General features: G+C 45.4%; 1 protein-coding gene across 2 annotated transcripts in view; it reads right to left on the bottom strand.

Annotated features, from left to right (window-relative positions):
• The window catches only part of FRMD8 (FERM domain containing 8), a 46,244-nt gene extending 35,900 nt beyond the window's left edge, over nucleotides 1–10,344 (bottom strand). For both annotated transcript variants that reach the window (XR_001941121.1, XM_018554306.1), the window contains exons 1-6: nucleotides 10,325–10,344; nucleotides 6,494–6,575; nucleotides 3,421–3,588; nucleotides 3,238–3,339; nucleotides 2,096–2,154; nucleotides 435–601 (exon numbers count right to left, since the gene is read on the bottom strand). Coding sequence is in view for 1 of the 2 variants with exons in the window: in XM_018554306.1 (XP_018409808.1) it covers nucleotides 435–601; nucleotides 2,096–2,154; nucleotides 3,238–3,339; nucleotides 3,421–3,588; nucleotides 6,494–6,575 (578 nt within the window). In the remaining variant the exon portion in view is untranslated. The remainder of the gene's footprint in view (nucleotides 1–434; nucleotides 602–2,095; nucleotides 2,155–3,237; nucleotides 3,340–3,420; nucleotides 3,589–6,493; nucleotides 6,576–10,324) is intronic.
• Between the last annotated feature and the right edge of the window lie 8,074 nt (nucleotides 10,345–18,418).

Here is an 18,418-nt window from a genome sequence, read left to right as displayed (position 1 = left end):
TATTACATTGATCTCCATGTTTACATGTCTTTCATGTTAATTGTGTTAAAACCCTTAATAAACACTTATTATTTAAAAAAAAAAAACGAAGACATTAGGAAATATACTCCTGTGAAGTTACTGTAGTGTAAACTCTGTTACATTCCTGTTTGGGCATGGCAGCGAGCAATAAAAGACATTTTTAAAGGGTCAGAATAGCAACGGCAGATGTAGTGAACAGTTCACATTTTCTTAAAACGCGGTGGCGGCAAACATGCGTACAGGCATATGTGTAAAGGGTTAAAATGCCACAGTAATGATCACTCTCAAACTGCGGATGCTTAAATTGTTGTCACGTAAGCTGGAAAATCTCTGCACAGGGGTATGCTAATCTCCACAACTCATAAGAATAAAGAAAAATATGATCATATAAACATGGAAACATATGCCCATACCTTAATGCGGACGGTGTATGCTTTTCTTGGTTATAAGGACCCAGTTCTAACCGGCACGCTAGGCCACCCAACAGTTCACAATCTTCCAAGTCACAAGGGTACTTGCCCTCTAGGACGTTAGATTTGGCCTCTTCATATAGCAGCCGCAAAACATACTCATTAGTGATCTAAATGCAAAAAAAAAAAAAAAATCAACATTTCAAAATGCTACTTTAGTCCTGATATTGTCATGCATCTAGCTGTCAGGAAATGTGGTGGTTTCACTTTTTTTCCAGTGTGTAGTCATTTCTTTAACTTCTATTAAGTCCGCGCTAAGCAAAAAAGTAAAAAGTATTCAGTTGATTTACTTGGAGATTTCAGCAGCTCTTGAATGAAAAAAGCAGAGAAAAAAACCCCAAGTATTTTAAAAGCTTACTTGCGGTCAGGGCTGGATTTCCCAAAAGGTCAACCGAGGCCCGGCCTATCACCTGACATATAAAGTTGTGGGCGGGTAGTTGTTTTGTACATTTAGCCCTGCTTTTTGGCAAGCAGAGCTAAACGTATATAGCGCAGCCTGCTCATCCCCCCCCCTCAGTTAACCCCCACCCAGGGGTGTCAATAGGCCAGGTGTCACCCGCAGCCGTTACCGGGTGACAGCCCGCCATGACGTCACCGTGCATGCATGGCCACCTTATTGATACCTGCTGGGGGCCATATTGGTAATGGACGCCGGCAGAGAGAGGAGGGGACAGTCACCCGGCGGAATAAGGTATGCCGCCGGGTCCCCTCCTCTCTCCTGAAAGTGCCCGACTCTTCAGAGAGGGGTGACACCATAATGACTGTCAGTCATTTTGGTGTCACCCGAATAAATCGTACTCGCCCAAATGCACCAATACCTTTCCCGATACCAGAACTTCTGATCAGAGGAAAATTTCCTCTGACCGGCAGTGTCGTAGGGGAACATGGAGCCAGCTTCCTGTGCGATCAGGAAGCTGGGATGCAGTAATGACCTGCCTCCCGATTGGTTGGGAAGCCGGCTACCCAGCCTATCAGCATTGAGTTGGATGTTCTGCAGATTCAGAAGCCGGATGATGACTGCTTCAGCTGAGAAGCGTTAAGATACCAAGGTGGGATCCAGCCATGTGATCATTAGGGTTATAGCGGGGGACACACATTACTAGCTATTATTCTGTATTCAAGGGTTTTCCTATGTTTAGGAACGAACAACCCAGCTGCCCGATTGGTCGGGAAGCCGGCTCGATGCTGATTGGCTGGGAAACCGACTTTACAGCCAGCCAAACAACATGGAGCCGGTTTCCCGGGCAATCAGGAAGCCGTGCAGCATGTCAGCGGAAGCACCGTTACCAGTGCATCCCTACTATACAAATACGTCCTGGCTTTTTGTGAAGCCTAGGATCTTGCAAGGAGCTTTAGACTACATGGTTTAATGACAGCACATGTTTACTTTAAGAAAGCCTTGTCACCTACATTAACAGCAACAAGTACAATTTTAGCCACTGCGATAGAAAAAAAGATATTCACATTGAAACCAACAATTAAAAATCTGGTCTGGTTATGAAGCCAAGCACCAAAACAGATACACTTTTGCATCATGATTTCAAAACCCTGGAAAATAATTTCCGTGTACAGTTTATGAGTTGTATAACTTCTTATTAACTCACCTGAAGTTCTCGACATTTAGGAAAGAAAATATTTCTGCGGAACTGCAGACAAGGTTCATCTGTGTAAAGAACACACAGGAAGCATAAAATGTAGTTATTGCAGGTCTTATAGTTATAGCTTTAATTCCTTGTATAGCAAACATTCACCACACCCCAAATAAAACAGAACTTAAATCACCAGCATAGAAAATGTAGAGAGGACAAGCACCAATCTTAAAGCAAACTGTCACCACATTTTTATAACTTTGCTTCCCTGTTAACAACAATTTAGTAAGTAAAAATATAATTCATGCTCTTACTATTCTACAATTACCAAAGCTCAAATCTAATTAGCTGTTGGAACACACGCTACTGATTGTTTCACATCTACCGTGTTTCCCAGAAAATAAGACACTGTCTTATATTTTTTTTGGCTCAAAAGAACACACTAGGTCTTATTTACGGGGTAGGTTTTTTTTTTTTTAATGTACAACAATGCACACATATTCATGTAGAAAAGTCTACATGTATTCATGTACAAAAATATGGTGATCAGGGCAATCAGGGGTGCCGTGCCTTCCCAAGAGCAATTTGGTAACCAATCGCTGGCCAGAATGAGCGAAGCGCGCTTTCACTATCGATTCCTCACAGGCGGAGTGCATTTGGTATTGCTCCGCCTGTGACAGGAGGCGGCGCTATAGAGGAGGCATTAAGCTTATGCGGCTCTGCTCCCTCCTGTGCCGCCTCGCTTTCTCTAGCGCTGGCTTCCTTGGCACTGCTGATTCTCTCCAGCCTCTCCCACGGCTCTTCAAGTTCCCTCTTATGCCACCACCGGCCCTGGGAATGGTCACAAATAGGTCTTATTTTCGGGGTAGGTCTTATATTTTAGCAATTCCCAAAAATTCTGCTTCATTACACGACACCCGGCTTCCTGATTGGCCGGGAAGCTGGCTCCATGAGCATGGACCTGGCTTCCCGGCCAGTCAGGAAGCCGGTCAGCGTGTAATGACTCGCTGCCCGGCTTCCTGATACTGGAAGCTCAAGTATCGGAGCATTTGGGGCGAGTACTCGCCCAAATACTCGGCATCGGCACAGTTACTAGTATCGGTGCATCCCTACATTTAACATTCAGAAAGATAAAACAAACCTCGTGTTCTGCTTACCCAGTGGAATGTCCTCAGCCGAGCAGTTTGTAAACCGTGCCAACAGATCATGCCATTGTCGGCAGACTTTGTAAGGTTGATGTTTTGGCTTCAGTTGTACCTCTACGAAAAAAAAAGTAAAATGTAAATGAGGAGATCATAGCATTGTGACTGCATGGATGTGCAACATGGCATGTTTATTACCCAAAAATGGAGAGACAAGCCACAGAGCAAAGACTTCTTGGGCAAAATCAGGGAGTGAAAGGACTTCACGGATAATTCTATGCAATTCATGTGCCGTCATGACAGAAAGGCCATCCACCGTCAGCGGAACTGTCGCATCATTCATAAGGTATATGATCACATCCATTGCTGAGAAGAGAACAAGTGAGAAAATGGTTACCGATATCATTATAAATAACTTAGTTCAGCATCCTACCAATCGCTTTACACTGTGCATGGCCCCTCTAAGTCCACTATTTTGTTTTTTCCTGTATAAAGATCAGAGAAAAAGGAAACAACCAGGTTACAAATATCATTTATCTAAAAGTTTTATTGATATGGGCTAAAGCAGAACAGATTGTGCCCATGATGTACATCAGGAACAGAAGCAGTTATGTAAACACAGCTTATGTCTGCACAGGGCAGGGATGCAATGTTTGTGTCAGGAAAGAAACAAAACTAAATAGATTTTGTATTTTAGTACTGTAAGCATTTTCACAGCTGTTTAGGCTTTGGTTTTTAAAATATCAAATATAGACCATCTGTCCCATAAGGACCAAGACAGACCAAATCTGTTATCTTTGAAAAGCCTTACTCTGTATACGGAGAGTCACAAAAAAAAAAGGGAGGCCCAGACAAAACAATTCTTTTTATTGCATAGAAAGAGTTGTAGGGCAGGTGGTGGATTTGGTTACCCCCCCCCTCCCCAATCACAAAGGGGTGCATAAAGTTTATCAATGATTCACTAGTAAAATCTGCCCACTAAAAAAATAAATAAAAAGAAAATAGCTAAATTCACCCAAGTTAGAGTGGACAGGATTCACCCAGCATTTTTTTCTTAGGATTCGTCCTATTTATTAAAATTACATTTACTGGGTGACTCTTGTTGGTTTGAATCTTGCCAGAAAAAAATATTTACAAAAGCACAGTAGCAGGTACTTTTAATCTCTGGAAAAATCGTTGTGGGAATATATTGGGTGAACCTTGCTGACAAAAGGACATTCTGTTTTTTGTTTTATTTTCCATGGTGCTGAAATTGTGTTTTCTACATAGGGGACCCAAATTGTGGGGGGTTTTTTTGAGCCAGCCTGTTGCACCAGGGATGCAGGCAGGTAACCCTATAGTAAGTGAGTGGCAAGTGTGCAGCCCCTCCTTTCCTGCTATGCCAATATCATTCGACATGTCCTTCAGCACTGGACGGGCACTGGGCTCTTTGGTACCCCCTGTGCCCAGGACGGGATACCAGCAAGGTGGTGGGGGTGCTTACGTCCCAAAATCCCTGCCCTCCATTAGGGACAAGTAGGTGTTCACTTCCTCCCTGATGAACTAGTGTTAACCCCTAACTAGTCCACTGATGCATGCGAGTTAAAGAAAGTTAAAAAAAAAAAAAAAAGAAGATACAACACACAAGTAAACATGTCTCTATTATTCTTTTGTAATTAACATTCACTTTTGCTAGATTCAGTGATGTCCAAAGATGTTCTGTGTGGTTGGAGGAACATACCCTTCCCTCCTCAAACTCCCATTTAAGCAGTGCCAGGTTTCCCGTACTGTGCACAGTTTCATGTACCCAGGGAACTTTAGGGATGGAATTCCTTAAAGGAGAACTATGAGATGAGCGATTTCCACTCACCTCATAGTTCTAAGCCGACCTGTGACAATGAGACTGTCACAGGTCGGCTCAGTAGATCGGGAGGTGAGGGAAAACATACCGGGTTCCCTCACCTCTCGATCCTGTCACGGCTCTCTGCCGTGACAGGGGGAGGGGCTGGATTCCCCTCTCCGATCTGCCAGCGCTGACTGGCGGAACGGACGGGGGAGGGGGCGCGTACAGCTGGCTCTGCCTCTAGATAGGCAGAGCCAGCTGTCACTCACGCAGCTGGGCGGATCCCGTCATCTACGTCGGGATCCGCTCCAGGTGCGGCGTCTCAGTATACCGCGAGCTGTAGCTCGCGGTATACTGAGCTTAGGGTAACGGGAGGACGCTAGTTTGTGTCCTCCCGTTACCCTAAGGAGAACTATGGGGAAAAACACTGACCCCATAGTTCTCCTTTAAGATGTCATTGGCATATTTGGACTTAGTCCATATAAGGGCAACACCATCACATGGATTTCCCTATGATGTCACTGCCCATATTTGGATTTAGTCAGGAGAACCACTTTTCCTAGAGCACCCTGGGCACTTAAGTAGTGCCTGCCACTGGTGCGGTTTTAAGTGCTCAAACATTGTTTGAGCAGGGAATAAGGGTGAAACTTTGCTCCTCCGACATAAGGCAAGGGACATCTTTAGAAATAGCTGGACCCTGTAAAGGTGACGTTTAGTTAGAAAGGGAAAAAACAAAAGTTTATTTACATGTGGTGACTTTTTTTTTAAATTTCTTACATTTTTCACTTACTTGCACGCACCTGTAAATTAGTTAGATGTCCAAGTACACTGGGGAGGGGGTGACTACCTGCTCACCCCATGAGGAAGCCGGTAGGTGGAACATGAGCCCCCTTTGCTAGCACCCCATTCTGGGCACCAGGGGTGCCAAAGAACCCAGTGCCAGTCAGCATTGGACTAGGGTGCTTTGGGGGAACATCTATTTTTTGATGGAACACTCCTCCAAGCACCCCCATTGCTAAAGGGCATGTGGGTTGGTATCAGCATAGAAAGAGGGCTGCCCACCTGCTGCTTCATTACTAGAAAAACAGCCTGCAAGCCGGGTGTGCCGGGCTGATTTATTCAGGAAGGGACACTGAAAAATAAATTTACAAAAATAACATATTGTCTGTCAGCCATCACTGGGATGTGACAAAGTGAATCTCCCCAGTGGGCATTCAAATGACAATGCAAATCTGACAGTGGTTCTAACTCTTCACCATTCTACACACACAAAAAAAAAACCCTTCCCCCACTTCAATGAATTGTACTAAGAAATCTCAGCAGTTCTGCTATTAGAATCTACTTTATGTATATTTGTTTTGAGCTCTCCAGCTGTATGCACGCAATTACGTTTCTGGCTTTAATTAGATTTAAGATATATTAAAACACCCACACCCCTTTAATACATACTTCGTGTTCCTGAAGAAGAGACACTACTTCGCAGCATGTACTCATTTATCATTGATGGCGGTGACGTTCCACTTCCATCCATCTATACACAACAAAAGAAATACAAAAAAAAATTAAACAAATATTTATTAAACTTACATGGTTCGGGGTCAGTTTAGTTTACTTTTAGGCCTCATTCACACACAACGCAAGAGCAAATTGTATATTGCGTATATGCGCGTGTATAAGCACATACGCGCGTATATGCAATCCCAGAATGCATCATTTGTAATAGAAATGTTAATGAACTGAACGAGCGTACATGCGCAGAAAGTGTGCAGAAATACGCTGCCCGGACGCATCTCGGTTCCATTCTGTTTTTGCGCATTTTTACCGCTCCATACGCAGCTATGTGTATGGAGCCATTTATTTGCATATGGTATAATACGCGCATGTATATGCGCGGTAGTATGAATGAGGCATTAAAGTATGTATATGGAGATGTTATTTAGTTCTGGAAAGCGTAGAGAATGGTTCGAGTAACAAGTAAAGAATAGATACTAAATATGTCAAGCCTCAAAATTGTGTGTGATCACCAAATGCCCAAAAAAGTATACATAAGCTGACAGCGTCCTATTAACCAGTGACACTGTGGGACTAAACACGAACTTGGAGTGTCCCCAGTATGGACACACCAGCCTCAGTGACGTCCCCCCACCATACGATAAATTCACACACCTGTTTGACAGGTACACGAACCTGGGACCATTGACACCACAATGTTGCGCTAAATGCACAGTATCCATTTGTATAACACACCTAATGTGTGGCACCGTGCGTTGCCATTCACTTGAATGGCACCCCAATGCACCACCTGGTGGCCATACACTGCAATATGTAGTACCACAATAACACGCACTGCACTGAAAACAGGTAGTGCATGGACTACTTTTTATTACCACATGTTCTACAAGGCACGGACCCTTCGAGGCGTGTTGGGATGCCATTTACATGTATGGCAACGCAGCTAGCGCATTGTACCACATGCTAGGTGTGCTATGCAATGCGTTCAGCGTAATGCTAGGGGGTTAATGTAGACTCAAGAGTTTGTATCCTGATCTTGGCATCACTACCTGGTGAGTCACCCAACAAAGATCTTAATCATGACTTCTAGCTTACAGAGCCTGCAAATTATTGTAAAAGGATTGAGGGCAATAAAAATCTTTTGTGATAATATGAACCTTGCACTAAAAAGAATGGTCGGCTTAGTAAATCAGGGCCCCATCCCCCATTATAGATTGCAACATTAAAGGGGAGGGGGGGGGGGGGGGGGGGGGGGGAAGGGGAGGTGTAAAAAAATATACTTATCCTACCCGTGTCCATTTCAAGAGATCCTACAAAATGCTGATCATGCCAAAGCCAGCACATTGCACAATCTTCTGGCAACATTTGAGATACTCAGCAATCCCCAGAAGCTATGTGACATCACCCTTACCTAGTCAGCACGGGTGGAATCCAGGTGTAAGGCTAGTGTTTTTACTAACTTTTTCCCCTACAGGTTTCTTTTACTTTAATGCTACAGATTATTATGGGGGAAGGGGTCTGGTATATAAGGCAGATCTTGTTTTTGGTGCAAAGACCACATTAAAGCAGACCTCCAGCCAAAAATAACCAGATACAAATCAACAGCCCATTACAAGATAAACCATGTCCTGCACCACTCGTCTTCAATCCAAAAATTTCCCCCCGCAGTACCTTTTCTGCCACTAGATGTCCTCAGTCTGATGGCCAACATCATTCAACCCACTTCTACTGAGCCCAGGTCATCCTGGACCTGCCCCAGTCTGTGACTGGACAGTAAAAGGAGAAGCAGCACAGTGATGAACTCACAGCTGTCACTCTGCTTTCTCTTACTATCAGCATGCTTCTTGTCAGTACATCAATTAATTGGCTCCTTGTGCTGCTTCTTCCTCTCAAAAAAAAAGTGTTGGCTATGCATACAATTAGGGGCTCACGCATAAGGTCGTATGAAAACACGGCAATATGTATGCATGATCTTGCTGGCAGCAAGATCCGGTGTAAAAATTGCTCTGTATGTATTGCTTTTGCAATTTTTTAATGCGTGCAGCATTTAGTGCAAAGATGCCCGACTAGTAGCTAGAACTTTGGGTAGTGCAAGCCGCCTGCATCCTAGCAACAAAGGACTCTATGCAGCTCAAGCCGCCTGCATCCTAGCATAAAAGGACTCTATGCAGCTCAAGCCGCCTGCATCCTAGCAACAAAGGACTCTATGCAGCTCGAGCCGCCTGCATCCTAGCAACAAAGGACTCTATGCAGCTCGAGCCGCCCGCATCCTAGCAACAAAGGACTCTATGCAGCGTTGCACCCACCTGCTTCTAGGCAAAAAAGGTCGAGCCGCCTGCATCCTAGCAACAAAGGACTCTATGCAGCTCGAGCCGCCTGCATCCTAGCAACAAAGGACTCTATGCAGCGTGCACCCACCTGCATCCTAGCAACAAAGGACTCTATGCAGCGTGCACCCACCTGCATCCTAGCAACAAAGGACTCTATGCAGCGTGCACCCACCTGCATCCTAGCAACAAAGGACTCTATGCATCGTGCACCCGCCTGCATCCTAGCAACAAAGGACTCTATGCAGCATGCACCCACCTGCATCCTAGCAACAAAGGACTCTATGCAGCATGCACCCACCTGCATCCTAGCAACAAAGGACTCTATGCAGCATGCACCCACCTGCATCCTAGCAACAAAAGGACTCTATGCAGCTCCTGCCACCTAACATTCATTGTTACTAGGATGCAGACAGCTCCAAAAGAGAGCCTTTGTGCTGTACCCCCCCTAATCATTAGCACAAAAGTTTACATGCATACAGCATAAAAAATGGTCCATAAACACGGCTTCACACACACATTTTTCTATTTTGATTTTATGAATTAGAATGCAGTTTACTGCAGGTTTACTGATCTTTACGCATTGTGGGGAAGGATTTATCAAAACTGGAGCAGACAGAATCTGGAACAACTGCTCCAGTTTTGATAAATCCCCCCCCTACAATGCGTAAAGATCAGTAAACCTGCACTGCATTCCAATTCATATAATCAAAATAGAACTGCCCATGGCAATCAGATTCTCTTTTCAGTTAAGCTTTTTAAAATAAAAAGATAGAAGCTCCTTGGTTGCCATGGGCAACTGCTCCAGGTTTGTTAAATCCCCCCTTGTGTACATGGGACCATAGAAGATAATGCACCTGCGTACAGATCAGCACAAATAAAAAAACAACTTACTGTACTATTTTTTTTTTTTTTTTACAGCTGTGTGTTTGAGACCCTGAAGATGTACTCAGGAGCTTTTATCCAGATCTTGGCTTCGCTAGCTAATGCAGGGGTAGACACCTTCAGCACTCCAGCTGTTGTAGAACTACAAGTCCCATGAGGCATTGCAAAACTCTGTCAGCCACAGGCATAACTTCCAGAGACAGGGGCATGATGGGATTTGTATTTGCACCGCAGCTGGAGTGCCGAGGTTACTTACCCCTAATGAGACACTTGACAAAGACCTGAGCCATTACTGTCAGCTTACAGAGCCTTCAAAATCACTGGAACTAATGACTGAGAGCATTACAAATATTTTGAAATAACACATGCATATCTATAATTTATATATTACAATTCCTGAACAAACCCAGTCATGACCGGTTCTCTTTAAGACGGAGAAGTTGTGAGGACTATACGCAGTGTATGGACACATCCATGTCCGTCAGTGGAAACTCACAGATCACACCTTACACACAGGTTTGTCAATGTCGGTGAAGCCCCAAACTGTAAAACTCACCCCAGAAGAGAAAATCCCACCGATCGTCCGCTTGCCCCTCGGGTCTGGCACAACCAGGAAGCTGACGTCACACCCCCATAAAAACTATTGTCCAATAACAACATCGGGAGTGCGTTCCACACCTCGTTCTGGCTGTACAACATGCCAGAGGCTATCCAATTACGTCGCTGTCACCGCCCCTTTCCGATTGGCATCCAATTGCGTTCTGGAATGCGCGGTGTGTTTAGATACCAAAGTGCGGAGGAGCCCAGCGATGACGCCCCGCTTCTGTGGACTGTGCGCAAGTGTTCCAGCTGCTTTCCCGCCTTGGTTGCCTGGAATGTGGAAAGCGTCCAGGAGAATGAGGCCGACAGGAAAATATGACATGTACCGCAGCCGGGTCATGCTTAGTTTATAGTGGTATGGCCTCAATTAAAGGGCATTCACTGCAGGAAACTTACATGACCGAGAAATACTTTTTCCGAACTTTTTATACTCAAAAGTGGCACAAAAACATCCATGGGTGGAGACCGAGCTAGAATTAAATATAACTAAGAGGTTGAAACCTCTTGTCAGGTCTTTAGTGCTGTCCATTAGGGACAGTCACCTTTTATAATTGTCATGATTACTAGTGTCCCTGGGAATAAAAATGAGGGTACATTGTGAGTTGTCACCTGAACAGGAATAGAGGAGAAATCTAATAGGGACACTGGTTATCATGACCAATGTCTAAGAGGGGCTTTCCCTCACATTGGAAATAAATCCTCTCACTTCCTGTTCAGTGAGTCTACAGGACAGGAAGTTAAGGGAAATCTCCCTTTACAACAAATGGGGAAGAAAAGTAGCCATCCTCCAGAAGGAAGGACAGTGTCAGTATGAATTCAGAGATGATTTGAGGATCTACAGCTGAGTAATTAGGGATCCCAACCTGAAAAAAAAGCTATTTCAGGGAGGTGCCCTTCTCATTTGAAAGGGGGATGGGGAGCACCCGCCTGAAATGATGACAGATAGCACAGGAAGCAATAGCTTCTTTGCTATCTGCTGGGTTTTGGGATTTTTTTTTAATATTCTGACAGCTGCTGCCGTCAGAATTAAAAAAAAATGCATAGCTAGATTGCTATTGGCTATTTCAATTTGCAATATCCAATAGTAAGCTGGCTATTGCACCCACCCTCTGCTGCTGTCAATCACTAGAAAAGGACCTGATGCAGAAATTTAGGTCCTCCTCTGCTGATTGACAGCAGCAGTGGGCAGGTGCAACAGCTAGTCTGCTATTGGCTTTTGCCAAGTGAAATAGCAATCTAGCTATGCATTCCTATGCCGTTTCTCTCCCGGGCGGCAGGGAGCCGCTATCTAATAGCAGGAGACTCCCGGAGCGAGATTGGTTCTCCTGCACATGTGATCTGCGATGCAGATAAAGCATTGGAATGCTTGATCTTAGCGGGTTCCCTCACCTCTCGATCCTGTCACGGCTCTCTGCCGTGACAGGGGGAGGGGCTGGATTCCCCTCTCCCCGCTCCGATCTGCCAGCGCTGACTGGCGGAACGGATGGGGGAGGGGCAGGTACAGCTGGCTCTGCCTCTAGATAGGCAGAGCCAGCTATCAATCACGCAGCCGGGTGGATCTCGACAGCCGTAGCTCGCGATATACTGAGCTTTGGGTCACGGGAGGACGCTAGTTTATGTCCTCATGTGACCCTTGGGAGAACTATGGGGAAAAACACTTACCCCATAGTTCTCCTTTAACAGAAGTATCTACTCTTTTCAAGTCTATTCAAAACGAAAAGATTTTTGGCTGGAGTGTGTCTCCCTCTCACATCAATCCTTGTTAGGCTGTCATAGAAAGTGAAGTGGTGAAGAAGAAACATTTATCTCATGTGTTTAGATGGGTTACATGTTTTAATGCTGTTTTTGAAGCTTAAAAGGCAGAAAAGTAATGAAATGCCAGAATATTTTATGCTCATGTGTTTGAGATACCGGTTTGTTCTTCAGAATGATCAAATCATGGCAACCAATATTTACATGATCTTTAGCAGTTAGTTACAGATGATAATAGGAACAGCTGCTGGAATATCACGGAGTGAGAATAACTGCTCCCAACGTCAGTGCTACTATTTATGTTTCGGTAACCACGATTGTTTTGGTAACACATTGGTGTGGAGAGAAAATAGTACACAGACTCACACAGGGTGTTTTTGTCTCTTTAACGTCTAACATTTAAAAGCAAATGGAATATGGACAAAATCCATCAGCGTTTAAAGGAGAACTCCAGGTTTTAGAAAAATGTACCCTTGCAGTGAGGCTACGCCTGCACTGCAGGGGTTAACTGCTCGTTTGTCTCTAGGGGCGAAAAAAAGAAGATATACTTACCTGATCCTCAGTCTTGCAGCAGTGACTGCTCACCTCTCTCCCCCTCCATTCCCGGCTGTAGTACAGGAGAATGGACTGTATTAGGCTGCCCATACACCTTGCGATCATCGGTAGACACTTTTCGTCCGATGATCGAACCGTCGTATGATTTTCGTACAGCGGCCCCATCCTGCCCCGATTATCGCAAGGTTGGATCAGCCGTAATTAGAAGAAAGCACCTGGACGAATTGCGGTAATCGTCCGCACGTATTTTCGCCTGCGCATGTGCAGTGCAAATCATACGAATTTTGACGTACGATAAACGCCACCAACCTTGCGAAAATCGTACAATCGACTGAAGTTTTCTAACCTGTTGGTTAGTCAAAAGTCGATCGATTGTACAGTATTTGCGATTGTACACCGCCCATCAACCGTACGAATATCGGACGAAAATGCGATTGCATACGAAAATCGGCCGATATTCGTAAGGTCTATGCAGTGGCGTCACAAGGGGGGTGCGGGGGTGTAGCCCGCACACGTGTGACACCATTGGAGGGGTGACATCAAAATGACTCACAGTCATTTTGGTGTCACCCCTGGTGACACTCGGTTACCGCTCCGGGTGTCACCCAGCCTCGGGACGCCCCTGGGTGTATGGGCACCTTTAGACGTGATGACATCAGTGGGGCTTAGAACGCCAGAGCCCAGGGAAAAAGAGGCTGTGGGGACCAGTCTAGCAGCCAGATGGGATTAAGGATCAGGTGAGTATTCCTTCTTTATTTGAGCCCCTAGAGAAAAACCCAGGAGTTAAATCTTAAAAATGCATTCAAGTACTTAAAGGGTTTCTAAACCCTCACATTTTTTGCATACATCGAGTGCTAGCAAGCAGTAGATATATGAAAAAAGTAATTAAAAAAAAAAAGCGATTTAAACTTACCCCTGTCTTCGCCACGCGCTCCTATCTGAAAATTCTTGGGGCAGGGCGCATGCGCAGTTCGGATTTTTGGCCGGGAGACGAGGAGAGACATAAGGTAAGTATATGGACGCATGCACCCGCATGCAGACACCGTGGAACAGGAAGTGCCAGCAAGCAGAGAGGAGTCAGTGCTGGAGAGAAGACTGAAAACGTCAGAAAAGAAGATCGGATTTAGCCCTCGTTCACACCTGAACGTTTTGTAGCGTGTTCTACGCTCGAAGAACGCTCTACAAAACGCTCAAAAATATAAATTGCATTGGAGTCAATGGACTCGTTCCCACCTTGCCGTATTTCCGCCCGTCCCGAACGCGCTACAAAACGGCCCATGCCTGAAAAGGTACAGGTACTACTTTGGGCCGTTTTGTAGGGCGTTTTCCATTGGAATACAGCCAAGTAGCCTTCAGAGTCGCGCAACTTTTTTACCGCGAATCGCGGTAAAAAAACCGCACGACGGTCACGCGACAGACGCGCTTTTGCAATACGCCTAAGTGTGAACGAGGGCTAAGAGACATAATTTAAGGTAAGTGCTTTAAAGGAGAACTATGGGGTTAAGGCTTTTCCCCATAGTTCTCCTTAGGGTAACGGGAGGACACAAACTAGCGTCCTCCCGTCACCCAAAGCTCAGTATACCGCGAGCAACTGCTCGCAGTATACTGGGACGCCGCAGCTGAAGCGGATCCCGACAATTATGTCTGGATCCGCCCAGCTGCATGAGTGACAGTTGGCTCAACCTATCTAGAGGCAGAGCCAGCTGTACCTGCCCCCTCCCCTGTCCGATCCGCCAGTCAGCGCTGGCAGATCGGAGCGGGGAGGGGGGAATCCAGCCCCTCCCCTGTCACGGCAGAGAGCTGTGACAGGATTGAGAGGTGAGCGAATGCCAGTATGTGCTTGCTCACTTCTCGATCTACTGAGCCGACCTGTGACAGTCTCATTGTCACAGGTCGGCTAGAACTATGAGGTGAGTGAAAAGCACTCACCTCATAGTTCTCCTTTAATTAACATTGGGAGGAGGGGAAAAAAATGTTTGCCTTTAATGTCACTTTAACTATTAACAATGCTGTATCATATTTGTGTATCACTCGGCTGTAGATCCTCAAACCATCTCTGAATTGGTGCTGACACTGTCCTTCCTTCTGGAAGGTGGATGCTTTTGTTCCTCATGGTCCCACTACTCCAAGCTGGCTCCCGTGATGGACTACAATCTCAATACAAATTAGTAAACTTCATCTTGCTACATCTTTCTTAATAGTTATGGTACTTGAATGCATTTTTTAAGCAGAACACCCAAAAAAAAATTGAATTAGCTCCACTGCAAGGGTTAATTGCTAATTTTTGTCTAGGTCAGGGGTCGGCAACCCCCGGAACGCGTGCCCGGCTTGGCACGCGAGGCCACATCGGCTGGCATCGGCAGGACCGAAGGAGGAGAATCGCTCCCCCGCCTGCCGAACTGAAAGGATCTTCTGTTCCCCGCCTGATTTTGTCACCATACTGCCCATCATTAGTCAGAGCACAGTGCACAGAGCAGTGGCGGATCCAGGGGGGGGGCACCCCCGCAGTGTGTGCTGACAGCTGTCTAGGGTTGCCACCTGTCCAGGATTCACCCGGACAGTTCGGGTTTTGAATGCTGTGTCCGGGTTTCATGGCAGCAGAAACCCGGACACATGATGTCAGGCAGACAGGGGCAATGAAAATTAATATAGGGGCTACTGGTCCCCCACTAAAAATTGCCTCAACTGTGATATTTACATATTAATGGGTGGCACTATTTACATATGAATAAGCCGCGACTCCAAAAAAATGTCTACACATCGCTAGAGTGTTCGGGTTTCGCTTGAAGAAAAGGTGGCAACCCTACAGCTGTCCCTCCTCCAGCTCTGTGTCACAGACTTTACTGCGGTTCATTGTAAAAACTTTTGTACAATGAACTGCAGTAAAGTCTGTGACACGGAGCTGGAGGAGGGACAGCTGTATGTTCCGGCGTGTGTGGTGTGAATACAACAGGCGTTTGGTGCTGGTCTGAGGTCTGCTGTGTTTTGGTGCTGGTCTGAGGTCTGCTGTGTGTTGGTGCTGGACTGAGGTCTGCCGGTGTTGGTGCTGGTCTGAGGTCTGCCATGTATTGGTGCTGATCTGAGGTCTGCCGGGCATCAGGTATGTAAAAAACCTGTGTTTTATGAAAGTGCAGCGTCTGGGCTGGTCTGGAGTTTTCAGATAATACAGAAACAGGGATCACACTAAAACTGTAAGTCCAGTTTATTTTTTAGTACATGTAAATATATTTTGTGTGTGCAATAGTTATAAAATGTTTTCACTTACAGTTGTGCTGCTAACGGCAAGATAAACACATTCAAATAATTAGTGAGTTTAACTTATTATTAGCGGTACAACTGAGTGCAAAAACTGAAATTTGCTCATACCATAGTGCACTATTGTTCAATGGCACTCGGTTGTCTGATGGTTGCAAAAATGGCACTCGGTGTGTAAAAGGTTGCTGACCCCTGGTCTAGGTGCTAAAATAACAGAGATATACTCACCCAAAGTTCCGAGCTGGCTAGCTGTGATTGCGCTCTCTCCAGCCTGCCCCCTCCTCCATAGCAGACTGGAATGTTCCTCAGCATCCTCACATCTATGCACAGTGTACAGACGTGCTGATTTACTGCAAGGGTAGCCAAACTCTGGCCCTCCAGCTGTGGTGGAACTACAAATCCCATGAGGCATTGCAAGACTCTCACAGCCACAGACATGACTCCCGGAGAGAGATGCATCATGGGATTTGTAGTTTCACCACAGCTGGAGGGCCGGACTTTGGCTATCCCTGATTTAACGGATCTTAGACTGCTGCAGACGAGAGGGACATTTCAGGGACTGGTCTAAGGCTAGGGTCACACCTGGGCGACTCCTGACCGCGCAGCAATCATGCACAAAACTGTGTGGATTTCCGCCAGGTCTCGGAGTCGCCCACAGCAGCCGATCGAGCTGTGGGTGCCATTATTTTCTAATAGCACCCCAGTCGCGTAAAAAAGCCATGCGTCGTGTGTCGCTTGTACCTTTTCTTTTTAGCGATTGCCGCTCAGATGTCACCCCATTGAAATCAATGGGGCCGCGCCGCAAACCGCTGTGTGCACTAGCACACGATCACGTGGCCCCGGGACACGAGTCTTGGGTGTCGCTGAGGTGTAAACCTAGCCTAAGAAGAATTTGGCTTGGAGCTTTAGGTGAATAATTATTTGCAAAACAAGCAGTTAACCCTTGCAGTACAGGGGTTGCCCCGCTGCAAGGGTTAATAAAAACAATTCCTGCAGTTCAGCTTTAAGATTTAGCTCCTGTGCTTAGTGTCACTTTAAGCCCCCGATCGGGTTTCTTCAAAGTGGTATCTGAACTTTGAGACTAAATTTGGTAGAGTTTTCATTGGAAAAAGACTACATGTCCAGGATTGTTGACCACCTGTCCAGGATTCACCCGGACAGTCCGGGTTTTGAATGCTGTGACACAAGATGTCAGGCAGACAGGGCCAACCAAAATTAAGATAGGGGCTACTGGCCCCCCACTGAAAATACTGTCAACTGTGATATTTCCATATGAATGGGTGGCGCTATTCCCATATGAATAAGCGACAACTCATTCTCCCCAAAAAAATGTCCGCGCGTCGCTAGAGTGTTCGGGCTTCGCTTGAAGAAAAGGTGGCAACCCTAACTACATGCTGAAAGTAAAAGGGGTCTTGTTTACACTAGATTGGGCCTATGATGGCAGCAGGCAAAGAACAGGGGATGCAGTGCAGAGGTTAAAGTTTATGTTTGCAAAGTTCCTTGAAATCGCTTGATGTATAAAAACACTATTTTATTTTAAAAGTAAAACAGTTCCTTATGTAAGCTTGTATCAATTGTAATACGTGTTGGTTGTAGAACTTGTGTAGAAAACAACTTATTGTCCTACTTTTAGACTGTAGGAACTAGCATAGACGTGAACAAATATTAACCTTCTTGGCAGAGCTTGGCCTAAAATCCCTTGTTTTGTCCCTGTTTGTTTCCTTTGTTCTCCCCTGAAGCGGAATTGAATAAGATTCCTGGTGACTGGATCTATAAAGGTGCCCATACACCTTACGATTATCGTACGATAATCGTATGCGATCGACTTTTTGTACGACAATCGTAACGTGTGAATGTAGTGCCCGACCAATAGTACTGTACAATCGTACGACTTTTGACGGTCAAGCATGTTTGAAAACTTTGGTCGATCGTACGATGTTCGCATGGTTGGTGGCGTTTTCGTCTGTCAAAAGTCGTACGATTAAAACTGCGCAAACGAAAATAATTGCGGTCAATTACCGCAAGTCGTCCAGGTGTTTTTTTCTAACTACCGCTGATTGAACCTTGAGATAATCGGGGCAGGATGGGGCCGTCGTACGAAAAGTTTAGTCCGATAATCGTAAGGTGTATGGGCACCTTTACAGAGTGTGAAGCTGCAGTGAGAACCGTCAACAGCAGAAACGAATGTTGCTTGAAAATATGAGAATCATCTGACATCTTCATAAAGGCCTTTGGAGCAACATAAAAGGTAACAAATATACCGTATATACTCGAGTATAAGCCGTCCCGAATATAAGCCGAGGTACCTAATTTTACCACAAAAAACTGGGAAAAAGTATTGACCCGAATATAAGCCGAGGATGGGAAATGAGGCGGCTACTGGTAGATAGATACCAATAAAATTACATTAATATTTATTTAAAAGAAAAATAACCTAGCTCTGTAAGTGGAAAAGGGGGTACAGGGCTACATATCATGTACTACGGAT

Source organism: Nanorana parkeri, unplaced genomic scaffold, assembly GCF_000935625.1.
Source record: "Nanorana parkeri isolate BGI_ZX_2015 unplaced genomic scaffold, ASM93562v1 scaffold153, whole genome shotgun sequence".
NCBI classification, from domain to species: Eukaryota; Metazoa; Chordata; class Amphibia; order Anura; family Dicroglossidae; genus Nanorana; species Nanorana parkeri.
The sequence above is the reverse complement of the archived record's forward strand: the minus strand, read 5'-3'. Positions and strand labels throughout refer to the sequence as shown.